Source organism: Aythya fuligula, chromosome 15 (genome assembly GCF_009819795.1).
Source record: "Aythya fuligula isolate bAytFul2 chromosome 15, bAytFul2.pri, whole genome shotgun sequence".
Lineage (NCBI taxonomy): Eukaryota > Metazoa > Chordata > Aves > Anseriformes > Anatidae > Aythya > Aythya fuligula.
Genome location: NC_045573.1, coordinates 3,856,412 through 3,869,046, shown reverse-complemented (window position 1 = coordinate 3,869,046; position 12,635 = coordinate 3,856,412). Strand labels below are relative to the sequence as shown.

The following is a 12,635-nucleotide window of genomic DNA, read 5'->3' as shown; positions in this document are numbered from 1 at the left end:
CGGTGGATGGGCACGGAGCGGGGGCGCACGCCCGCGCCCTCCTTCCCGACTCCAAAACGGGCACATCCCAGCATCTTGCCCTGCCTCCATCTCCCCCAAAAACATACCAGCTTCGTGCAGGAGCTATCAACGGAGGGCTGTTATTAGAGGAACTCGGCAGGGGCAGATGTTTTGAGCCGGGCTGCCACAACTGCAGCGCCGCCCGGCTCTCCGAGGCAGCCCGGGGAAGAGGTACAGCCGGGTGAGTCAGCGCCGGGAGGGGATGCGATGGGGAGAGGAGATAGCAGCGACCGCACAAACCGCACGCCAAACGTCTGGAGGCTGGAGGTCGCGCTGGGGGAAGCGGCCGGGCCCCACGTGCTCAGCCCGCTCAGGGTTTGCCTCAAGCTCCCCGGGAGGAGAGAGCAGCCAGGAGCCATCGCCCCGAGCTTTTAACCCGCAGGATTTCTCCCGTCTCAGCCCCTCCGCTCATGGCAGTCCCCAGGCCTGAAATTCTGCCCCAGCCAGACGAGTCAGGGTTGTGAAAGAGCAGGGCAGGAGGGGGTATGCTGGAGCTGAGCACGCATTTCCCCCGGACAGGGCTCCGGAGGACGAGCCAGACGACATGCCTGGTGCGGCACGTGTGTGTGTTGGTGCTGGGAAAACTGCTCCACCCCAGCCCGGACGGCACCTCTGCCGCGTCCCCTCGCTGCCAGCCCAGCACGGAGGTGCCAGCTCGCTCGGGGACCTGCCAAGAGCCACGGGCAGCAAGTGGGAACAACGCCGAGACAGCACCTCCATGGGGTACCTGCTCCCCACCTTCCCAACCGCCCGGCAGCATCGGCATCACCAACACACCAGGGAGAAGCAGCATCTGCAAAGCCTCTGCTCACAGCCGTGGATGGCTCTCTGGTCTTTTGCTGTCCCCTCAAAGGGAACGGGGCAGCAGGACGCAGCTGTGTGACAGCCCCGTGTCCTACATGGCCAAGTGGCCACGTGCGGAGCTGGCCACAGCGCGCCCCAAAGCCGGGCCCCGTGCCTGAGCCCTTTTTGCCCGAAAAACCACAGCCCCAGCACCGGAAGATCCTGGAAGAGGTGAAGTAACCCCCCCCCCAGCCCCTGCACCCGTCTGCCCGTTACGGGTTTCTGCCACTTATGAAATATTGCCAACCGCCAGCACCTCGCCTCTCCTCCCCAGCCCGCGAGGCAGCGGGAGCGGGTTGGGGTGACGCAAGGGGCTGCACACACCGAGGGGCCCCAGCTAAAAAGTCCTCACCCCACAGCTTGAACCCAGAGTGTAAGGGATCAGGGAAGGGAAGCACAGCAGCACGGGTTTATTTCCACCGGGTGTTTTCAGTGCTGGATATCCGAGGGAGACCGCAGCCCCCTCGCCAACCAGGATCTCTCCCGGCCACTCGGAGCTGCAGCCCTTGACCAGGAACACGGTCACCTCTCCCCCAGTCCAGCCCACAGCACATCACAGCAGCCAACTGGGACAGCAGCCCATGGACAGGCAGCTGGATAACCGCTTCCACCCCCAGCTGTCCCCTTTCCCCGGCAGGGACGGGAACAGAGAGACCCAAGCAGGGCGAGGATCCAGCAGCCAGCCTGTCCCCACAACACCAAAAGAGGCTATCGATGCTCACCACCACCCATGCACCCCCGTCCCCTAATGCCACCTTAACGGGGGAGACCTTTTTGGGACCCCCCCTGGCACACCCCACGCCCCAGGGGCGCGCAGCACGGCGGTGGCCACTCCTCGTGCCCGCGCCTACGGCTCGCCAGCAGCTGCGAGCCAGGAGTGCTGACGGCGTAAATCTTTGCCACCTCCTCCCCTGGCTGCCAGGGTGGCTCTAGTGACACCCAAGGCACCGGAGCCGCCTTGACTCGCTGCCATACACGAGACGACAGCGATACGAGCCCCCGGACACGGCGGGCTGAAACCAAAACCCCTGGATCAGATGCACCCGGAGCGCAGCCGCTCCCCGTCCCTGCAGCTGCTCTGCCCCCAAAATCTGCCCCTACCCCGCTGGCACCCCGTGCCACGGGGCTGGCAGCTGCTCTAAGGGCCGGATTTACAGCCTCAAGTTGTGTCCCCTGAAATGCTCCGGTCTCATCCAGAACAGCCTGGTCAATTTAATTCCTTTCCATCTCTGCAGGAGAGCTGTGGTGGTCCCTGCAGGCACACGGGGCTGTGCTCCCCGCCTTCTCCGGCCCGACCACCACCACCCTGCAAAAAAACCACTGCCCTAAGAGCCGAGCCCGGCGCAGACCTCTATTGTCTTTTAAATTTTATTTCATTCCACGTGGGACTCCGCGTCCAGGCTGTTTTTATTTTTACGCGGCTCTTGCTCAATATTTACTACTGCTGGCGGCTGCGTCAGCACGGGAACGCCACGCGCTCCCCGGGCAGCCCGCGCGCCCCGGGCGGGCAGGCGGCCGTGCCACGCTCCTCCAGCCGTGAATCACCACGGCCAAAGTACACAGCGGGGCAGGACGCGGGGTTCCCTGCCGCCGGCCCAGCTCCCGAGCTCACCTCCTGCTCACCCGGGAGCGCTCACGAGTCCCAGAAAGGAGGAGGAGGAGGAGGAAGAAAAAGGGAAGAAGCGGCCACGAGCACTCGAGGGATCTGCGCTCGTGCGCTCCGGCTTCTTGCAGGCTCAGCCCCTGCCTGGACAAGCAAACGCAACGCGAGGTGTCTGAGCCTCAGGGATGCCCCAAAGGGCTGTCCCCAGCTGGGGACACGCATCCCGCTAGCAGAGGGACCGTGGCTTTCCCTCGTGCCAGGATGGAAACCATCCTCTTGGGCACGTCCCCGCTCAGCCCACGTTCCCCAGCAGCTCTCCGTGCTCCCACTGTGTTCTCAGCCCACAGGGGATGGAGAGGGCAGGGGGAGCTGGCGGCGGGGATATTTCCTGGCAAATTGTTTTACAAGGACAGCTCAATCTGGAGACACCAGCAGGCTCGTCCCTCTCCGCTCGCCAGGTCGCAGCATCGCCGAAGGCTGCGTGCCTGGCACCGCTGCGGCCGCTCCGAGGACAGCCGAGCCGGTCCCACCCACCCCACATCAACCCCAAAAGCATGGGAACAGCCCAACAGTGTCAGCCCTCCCGGGCCAGCACCGAGTGCTGCAGCATCTCCCCTGCGCCCCCAGCCACATCCGACACCTCCCCTGTGATGGAGCAGTAATTAATCCCGGTGCCCCGCGGGCGCCCACCGAGCCCTCCCATCTGCACAGCGATCGGCGCGCTCTCCGGCTCCGTGTCCTGCAAGACGCTGTGTGGAAATTAAAAAATACTCATTTAACTCCCCGATTGCTCACCAAAATCCCCAGGAACAAGCAACCTGGCTGCTGGCAGCCCGCTCTAGCAGGGCTCCCAGCGACCTGCCCAAAAATCCTTGGGGTCCAAGCTGTCCCCCAGGGGTCCTAGGGCTGGCCCTGCTCCCGATAAGGACACGTACCCATCAGTTGCGTGTGCTCAGCATCCTTCCTAAGCCCAGGAACGTAACCCAATTCCTTTCACCTCGTCGTTCCTGATTTTTTTTTGTTAATTACTCAAAATGGGCGCAGGAGCAGCAAACAAGCGGGCCCCCGCGGCTCGCCGAGCCCTGCCCGCCCAATTAACCCAGCTACGCCCACGCGTCCCGTGCCCTCGCTCGTTAGAAAGGAGCTCGTTACCCGCTGCCAGAGCCAGGAGAGCTACAGGCACGCAGTGGGGGGAGGTTATTGTGGGATGGCACGGGTGCCGGTCCCCACATCACCTGCACCGAGTGCCTGCCAGCAGCAATTAAGTCAGCCTTCAAAGAGAGATCCCAGCTTTCCCAGAGCCATTAGCCATGCCCTGGAGGGAACGCAGTCTATTTTCAGCCACAATGACTTAAGACCAGGTCACCAGCAGGTTAAATGGGACCGTGCAGCATTATCTCCCTGCCCTCCCATTGAGAAATTAAACACCGCTGCGTGATGGGCAGGAGCCAGCCCTGCGGCCGCGCGCCGGGGCGCCCGCCAGAAGCCGGGGAGGTAAATGCCACCTGCCCTCTCCTCCCCTCGGCTTTCCATCTCCCCAAACGGCCGCCGAGGAGAGCCAGCGTTGGTCCAACGCCGCCAGACTCGGCGTTGCCAGCTCCGTGCCACGGCCACGGCTTCCCGGAGGATCTCACGGTGCGGGATGGAGACGGCCGGGGGAGCTCCGGCACCGACCGCTCGCATCCTGCACCTCGCCAGCTTCTCGTTTAGCAGTGATGAGCTAACGAGGTCTGATCCACTCCAGCTTCATGCTTTGGATGTGGTGCAGCTGGGACGGGGCAAGCACGCGGTGAAGCCCGAGGCACCCATCAGTGCCAACAAACCGCCCTAACCCAGACCCCGCAGCACCCCAAAACCACCCCAGGAGAAATTCAGCAGCAGGCTGCGGGCATCTGGGCTGGAAGAACACCACCCGCGGACAGACCACGATCCCGTAAGCCTCTTTTCCTTAGCAAACCAGGCTCAAAAGCCCAGCCTCTGCCCCCTCTGCCCTGCTCAGCCCTTTTTCAGCTCCTGCCCTCCCCAGGTGCCCTGCGTCCCCCCGAGCATCGCCCATGGGGGGACCTGCACCCGAGCACCGCGCGCCTCCCTGCCGCTGATGCACGGAGATGAGCGCAGAGGCAAATATTATGGCGGCGTGATTTAATTCCTGATGAATTATGCAAATCCGCATTCAAAATTAAGCACAGCCTTTAGACCCTTGACAAATTTCCAACCTGGCCCCGACGACACGGGGCTGAGACGAGGCAGGGACAGGCAGCCCCTGCCGAGCCCTCCATCAAGTGAAGCCCTGCGTGTGTCTCCTGCCTGTGCACACACACACGCTTAGATGGGAACCAAGGAGCATTTACACAATCCTAGAGCACTTTTTGCCTTTCCCCTCCTACAACAGCTCGTAGCCTGGCCGGGGAAGGGCACCGAGCTCTCCAGTTCTCCGCAAGATGGAAGCGGCGTGGGCTGACGGCGAGATTCAGGGAAGGGAAGATAAAACTCACAATGAGATAAAACTCACAGTGAGATAAAATTCACAATGGCTCAGGCAGAGAAGACGCGGAGGCAGAGGAGGGCGGGAGGGGAAAGTCTGAAACGCTTGTGCCAACACGAATGTCATCGCTGGAGCTGAGGGAAGGAAGGTCCGTCCGCAGAACAGTTACAGAGAGGGCTCATCTGATGAAAGTAGGAATTTCCGATCCCACACAAGCCCTGAACGTACATGAAAAGCAGCCGAAGAATCGCCGCTTTGTGTCACTAATCTCATTACGCCGACAGCCCCGCTGTAGCGCTGGGATTGCAAAGGGAAACCCCGGCGCGCGGCGCACAAAGGGAGCGGAGCGCGATGTGCGCGCCCGGCCGAGCGCAACGAGGGGGGAAAGGTGCTCGGGGGGTTCACCACGGCCGGGAGCTCCTGCATGGAGCCTGCCCGGAGCCTTCCCTGCAAAAAATCCTCCTCCTCGCCCCGGGGATCGGGGCGCAGAAGGGGCAGGAGGCCACGGGAGCCGCGGGGAGTCCGCGGGGTAACGTGGGCGCTGCTCCGCTCGCACGCGGCCAACGCCGCTGCCTGCAGAGCGCAAGCAGCAAGGGCGAGAGCTGAATCCCTCCAAACCCCTTCCTCCCAAGCACGGCAGCCCTTTAAATTATTTTATTAAAAGCAATTAAAGCAAATGTATTAAAAGCGTATTCAAGCCACAGGGAATTGTGCTGAAAATGAATGGCGCGCTGGAACGGAGCGGGGGCAGAAAGGAAGGCGCAGGCAATATATCTAACCGCGAAGCACAAGAGCGGATCTCTGCTCTCGGTAACGTGGCAGGGGAAGATGGATGGTGGCAGGAGCAAGAGCCACCTTTTCAGAAGTTGCCGGGGATACAGATCTCAAGAGAAGGGCCGGGGAGCCTTCAAATCTGCCCCCGTTATCCCCCCACAAAAGCACGTTATCTCTCCCGACCATACCGCGTCGCTCCTCGCAGCTCCCACCCCGGCACGCTCAGCCCGCCTGCATCCAGCTCCCACAAAATGGCTCTTTGGCCACTGCTGTGCTGGCAACGCCGTTTATTCCCAAGGTCACTTCCATCTTTTGCTGATATTTCAAGTCTTCCCGGATTTAAACCGCCGCCAGCCTCCGCTGCACCAAGCCGGCGCTGCCGAGCCCTCCCTGGCCTCTCCTTTCTGCCCATCGATGCGGGCAGCAGACACCCAGCTCTAAACCTTTCGCTTCCCAGCACCGTCAGCTACAGCAGACGGAGAGGAGGAGGCCGGCAGCCATCCCCTGGGCTTCTAAAGGCTGGGGGGAAGAAAGAGATAAGCGGAGCGAGCCAACAGCGGAGACACACCGCGGGCTGCCCGGGCCCGCAGGCACCCAGCTGCACCATCCCACTGCTTGTGGCGAGCCCTTTTTTGAGGGTGAAAGCACCCAAACACAAACCCAGCCCCCCCGCCTCACCCCACCCACGTTTTTGGGTGGGTTTAGTGCCTGCTGTGCCATCAGTTTGGGCAGAACAAAGCGGGCTCTGGTCTCCAGCACCATCAGAGGGTGATGCCGGATCGCGCGACCGAGCTCTGCGTTCGCACCCACTGGGCCAGCCCCAGGTCCCTGTGGCAGTGCCCACCCCGAGCTTCAACCCTATGAGTTTTGGGGTGCACGGGGCCCTGCTGCCACTCGCTGACCCCATGTTTGATCCACCAGGACCCACACACAGACCCAGCTCACCTGCCCGGCTCCCACCAGGTTAATGCCCAGTAACGGCGCTCGGTTCCCTACTCGCCAAAAGATGGCGAAACGGCAGGGTCAGGGCTATTTACTATGTAATTAGACACTAATTTCAGCTTCAGCCTGGGTTATCCGAGGAAGGAGATGTGAAATCGCCCTTACGAAAGCCCTGCTCTGGCTAACCCTGTCAGCAGTGAGATCAATTCCCGGCAATTCCCCGTTCTCCAACAGCTGCTGGGAAAGCGCCGGAGCTGCTCCCAGCGTGGGCACCTTCCCCCAGTGCCCCAGGATAGGATTTCCAGCACCAACGTCCTCTCCAGATCAGATTTTCCCCAGCACATCACCAGTTGGGGCCGGTGGCTTTGGGGCAGCCCTGCCAAGGAGCTCTGGTGCTGGGGGACACAGCGAGCCCCGTGGATGGAGCAGGTCTCTGTAGTGCCACCGTTCAGCCTGGGAAGGGGTCAGAAAGCCCCACACACCCTCCCCTCTCTCTTCTCCACCACCACAGCCCACTAGCACCAAGCACATCCCTGTTTGGGGCACTGGGGATGGGAATTTGATGGGGTCTGGGGACGGAGACGCCACCCCACAGCCCACCCAGCCGCCAGGACAAGGGGGCTGCCGGCACCAGGACGCGGTCCCCACAGCACAAAGCCTCCCCTGTCCTCACAGCACGTTGTGGGACACCCCCAAAACCACAGAATTTTTCCCCCTCACAGTACAAAAAAGCCCAGGGAGCCGCGGGGGCAGCATTTAATGGCCGAGCATCTCCTCTGTCCCCACGGACACCGGGTGTAAGGGACAGCCCGACACCCCCCAGCCCCACACACACCCACTCTCACTGCCCTGACGGATGATGTATGGGCGAGCATCCGATTTCACCAGGGCCCTATGTGACAGTGGGGGACACACACAGACACCTCCCATCCCATCCACACCCCTGGCAGCATTACAGGGCCGGGCCCCCCCCCCCGAGCCCCCCGCGCACCACCCCTTGGGCGGGCAGGGAGGGGGGCACGGCCATTTCAAGGGCCATTACGCACAGCCTTATTCCCCTCGCAGCATCCCGCAGCTCCCAAAAAAAGAGAAAAATCACCAAAAAAAAGAAAAATCACCCAAAAAAAAAAAGAAGGGAGCCGTGCTGCAGCACGCCCCGAGAGCCTGCAGGAACATGCGGGCTCAGCAGAAGCCCCGCGCCGCCGCGAGCAGGGTGCCTGCAGGGGGATTTTGCTGGCACAGCAAAGTGACCCCGGGCGCTGGGTATTTCCTCCCCAACGCTGCTGTGCTGGAAAACTTCTCCCCGAGCTGGAGCCGAGGAGCTGGGGGTTGGTTTCTGACCCCGATAATCCCCGCGTTTCGGTGCGCACGCTGATGGGGAGGCAGGGAAACGAGCTAAGATGGATCGCTCCCCTCTGCTTTGCTTTTAGGGGCTGCTCTCGAGCTGGATTTAAGGCAAATTCGGCTCCGTTTGTCCCTTTTTCTGGGCTCGGGGAAGCGTTTCTCAGGCAGGATTTAGGGGAAGAGGCTGTGAGAGCCAAAGGCAGGCCGTGGGGCGGCCCCCGCACGCACCCCAGACACCCACCCAAGAAAGGATACCTCAGGACGTAACAAAAAGCAGATTTTATTATTATTATTAAACTCAGTGTCTGACTGCCAGCACGGCCACAGCCCCTTGTGAGCTTCCACCTCCCCAAAGCTCCCCGAAAACCCCAAGCCGGTGTCGGATCAGGCCAAGGCCAGGTCGCTCGCTCCACTTGTACCCAAGGACGGTGGTGTTGGGATGGGACTGAGGCAGAAACCCCTCTGATTTCCCACCCTGAGGCCCCAAAGAGCCAGCTCCTGCCCTAATGGACCCCGCCACCATCGACCGCGGCCTCCCTTCACACGCAGCCTCCCTCCTCCCAGCCACGGCCGGGACCAAAACACCACCACCAGCCTCCCCCTTCCTCCCCGGGGAAAGCTCCCCAAAACACCACCACACACCCCCAAACCCAGGACAGCCCCAACACACCCCAAAACAAAGGGCTCCCGGCCTCCAAAACGCGGCCTTGAGGGCGAGGACCCACAGAAAATCCCCCCCAAAAATAAAAAGGGGCCGGGAGGCTCGGCCCGCGCCGAGGAAAATAAAGACGTCGGTGCCGGTGAGAGCTGGATCCTCAAATATGGCCAATCGTGCTATTTTTACCGGGGCGTATTTATTTTGGGAGGACGCTGGGACGGATTCAGCAGCCTCTTTTCTTCAGCCCAGCGGTGCGCAGAGGTTGGTTGGAGCTGGCTCTATTTAAAGGCTTCGCCTCCTGCCCACTTTTTCTTAACCCCTTGCACCAGCCGCTGCCGTCCGCCCCTCCGAAAAAAAACGCCGCCAAAAAAAGGCAGTAATAAAAAATATATATATAAATTGAAATAATAATAAAAAAAGCCACGCCGCCCTCAATGCTGCAAACGCGTCCCCACAAAAGGCCTCTCCATAGCAGGAAGCAATCATCGTTTCAAACGATATTGTTAAAGCCATAAAAAAAATAATAAAAAAAAAAAATCCCTGCCTACCAACTGTCGCGGCACAACGGGAGTTTCACCAGGGACCGACCACGCACGTCTTTTTCAAACAATTTTCCCCCGATTGCAAATCGCCGAGCCCGAGCCGACCCCAATATTAAGCGTTCACCCCGAGGAGCACACGGAGCCGGGCACGGCGGAGGGAGGGGGATTTTTGGAAGGTTTTGGGGCAAGGGAAGGAAATTTAAAAAAATAAAAATAAAAATACAGCAGTGAATTTTTAAAAATATGGGATCACCAGGCGCCTTTTCCCAGCAAAGGGCTGTGGGGTGAGCTGAAAGGGGAGCATCGCCCGCGGGGCCAGCCCGAGCATGGGTGCTGGGACTCGCCTCCTGCCTCCTTTCCCGGGGCGGCGAGGCTGCAGGGAAGCGCCTGAAAAGGAAACTTTGGAGGAGAAAGGAAAAAAAAAAAAAAAAAAAGCACGCAGAGAGAAAAAGAGCCACCCAATTAAAACTTAAAAAAAAAAAAAAAAAAAAAGGCACAAGGGTTTGGCTTGAGATTGTCCAGATGAATTTTTTTCTGCAGAGATTGCGTGCTGCTTTAAGCAGGGGGTGGGGGGAGGAAAAAGGAAAAAGTGGAGGACAAAAAAAAAAAAGTGGAAAAAAAAAAAAAAGACAAAAGGGAGAGAAGGAAAAGGTGTTTGCCCATGTGCTTGGCTTCATAGCTCTTTGGTTTTACACCTCTTCTCTTCGCACCTGGGAAATTGGCACTGCCACCTAGCCTAAAACTAATAAATCTTTTCTCCCGATTCGGGCTGCTTCCTTCTCTGCAGATGTTGGCAATCAGGTTTGCAAATTTCAAAGTCATTCATTCCGGGCGGCTGGGAGAAAAGCAGGTTTATTATTGCAAAACCTGTCACCCTCCCAACGCCTAAAGTAAACTCCGAGTCACCTCTCCACACCCAGGGGAAAGAAAGGAGAGGGAAAAAAAAAAAAAAAAAAAGAGAAAAGAAAGAAAAAAGAAAAAAAAAATCAGCCAGCGAGGAAAATTAACCAGGAAGAAATCTCCCAAGTCTTGCTGGTGAGGGAACGGGGCCACAGCCCCAAGAGCCCGCGGCCGGCCGAATGCCGCGCTCCTCCACAGCCCTGCCGGCCACTCGGAAAGGGAATGAAAAGAAAACCCCTCCAAAAAAACAGACGTGGAACCAAATAAATAAAAAGCTGAGTAAGGGGAAAAAAAATAAAGTGCACATTTTGTAAAAAAAAAAAAAAAACAACTGAGCTTTGTGCTTTTTTTTTTTTTTTTTTTTTTTTTTTTTAAAAAAAGGGCGACGGTGAGGGTGGTTGGTTGCCCAAGGTTGGAATGCGCCGAGAAAAAAAAAATAAAATAAAATAGGGGAAGGAATGGCCTAAGCATAGAAATTTTGTCTGCAGGTTTAAAAAACAATAATTACCAAGGGGAAGAAAACACAGAAGCCGCCCACTCCCAGCAGAGCTGCCGCGGAGCTGGCACAAACCGCGGCGGCTCAGGCGAACGCGCTCCGGCATGGAATCGCACCAGCGAAATCCCCAAAATCTTCCCGTTTTGCCTCTTTTTCCCACCCCAGGGTGGCTTTTTGTCCCACTGCGAGGCAGACGAGCCCCTTCCCAAGCCCAAGCCAAGGTGCTTTCTTTCCTCCCAGCCTTCCCCAAGCTCCATTTATTCCCTCTCTCCCGGAGGACCGAGGCGAGCTGTGGCCGTGCCGAGCAGCAGGGATTTTCCACGGAGCACGAAAATTCTGCGATGGCTGCACACGAGCAACAAGGAGCGATTTTTCCCCCCCAATTCCCTTATTATTATTTTGCCTCTTTTATTTTTTTGGAATATTTTTTCCTCAATCTGTCCCAGGCAAAGCAGAGCAAACCCTCCGGAAAGTAAAAACAACAAAAAAAAATCCGAACCATGCAACAAATCCTTGGGAAATAAAATCCTGAAATCCAAACGGCACAGGAAACCTTTGGAAAAAAGAAAACGAAACCCAAACCGCGCAGCAAATCCTTGGAAAAAAGAACTGAAAACCCAAACCACGCAGCAAACCCTTGGAAAAAAATCCCGAAGCCCATACGGCACAGTAAATCTTTGGGAAAAAAACACAGAAAGCCCAAACCACACAGCAAACCCTTGGAGAAAGGATCCAAACCCACACCACACAGTAAATCCTTGGGAAAAATAAAACTAAAACTCAAATCACGCAACAAATCCCTGGGAAAAAAGGAATCCAAAACCCGTACAGCGCAGCAATTCCTCGGGAAAAAAGAAACCTAAAACCCAAAGCACGCAGCAAACCCTCAGAAAAAGGATCCAAACCCATACCGCGCAGCAAATCCTTGGGAGAAAAACCCCAAGGCACTCAACAAATCTTTGTGAAAAAAATAAAACTCAAAGCACGCAGCAAATCTTTGGAAAAAAGCCCAAATCCCGCACCGCGCAGCAAATTCTGGGGGAAAAAACGCCCTAAAAACTGAAGGATAGAGAAAAATTTGGGGGAAAATGAAATGAAATCTGAAGTAGATAGGAAATGTTTAGGAATTATAATAATAATGATAATAATAATAATAATAATGAAACATGCAGCAAACCTTTGGGATAAAAACCCAAACCCCACACCGCGCGGCAAATTTTGGGGGGAAAAAAACCTAAAACCCACAGCACGCAGCAAATCTTTGGGGGAAAAACACCAAACCCCACAAGCGAGCGGTTGCGGGGCCGGCCGTAGGGTGGGCGAAGGAAGGAAAGGGGAAAGGATTTGGGGGGGTTCCGCGGCTCCTTACCGGGGTGGGAGTGGATGCTGATGCCCGAAGCGAGGAACTTGCCGGGTTGGAGGGCTGCGGGGAGCCCCCCGGCCATGGGGCCGGCGGTGGGGGGCAGGCGGCCGGCGGCGGCCAGGCGGTGGCTCTCCATGGCCAGCCCGGAGAGCAGCGGGGGGGGGCCGTGCACCGAGCGGGGGGGCCCGAAATCTCGGCCATCCATCATCCAGCAGTCGCCCGGCTCGCTAGTGCCTTCCCCCCCCCCACCCACCCACCCCCCTTTTTTTTTATTATTATTATTTTTTCTTCTTCTTCTTCTTTTTCTTCTTCCTCTCCCCGCGCCCCAAATTAAAAAGTGATGCTAAGAATCAAAATCAGCGGGTTTTCAGAAAAAAAGCGTCCGGGAGTCCCATGGTGGTGGTTGGGTTGTTGGGGGGGGGGGGTGGGGGGGGGGGCGCGGAGCCAGCCCCGCTGCGGTGGTGCCTGCGGAGAGATGGAGAAAAAGAAAAAAGAAAAAAAAAATTGGGGAGGGGGGACACGGATTGATAAAGGGGGGGGGGGTCCCCAATGAGCACACCCCCTAGGGATGGAGGGGGGGGCACCTCCGGACCCACCCGCGGCTTCCCCCGCCAAGGGGAGAATT

General features: G+C 58.1%; 1 protein-coding gene across 1 annotated transcript in view; it reads right to left on the bottom strand.

Annotated features, from left to right (window-relative positions):
* The window catches only part of TNRC18 (trinucleotide repeat containing 18), a 49,841-nt gene extending 37,550 nt beyond the window's left edge, over positions 1–12,291 (bottom strand). The window contains exon 1 of the mRNA XM_032197443.1: positions 12,017–12,291. Coding sequence (XP_032053334.1) covers positions 12,017–12,215 — 199 coding nt within the window. The 5' untranslated portion in view covers positions 12,216–12,291. The remainder of the gene's footprint in view (positions 1–12,016) is intronic.
* Between the last annotated feature and the right edge of the window lie 344 nt (positions 12,292–12,635).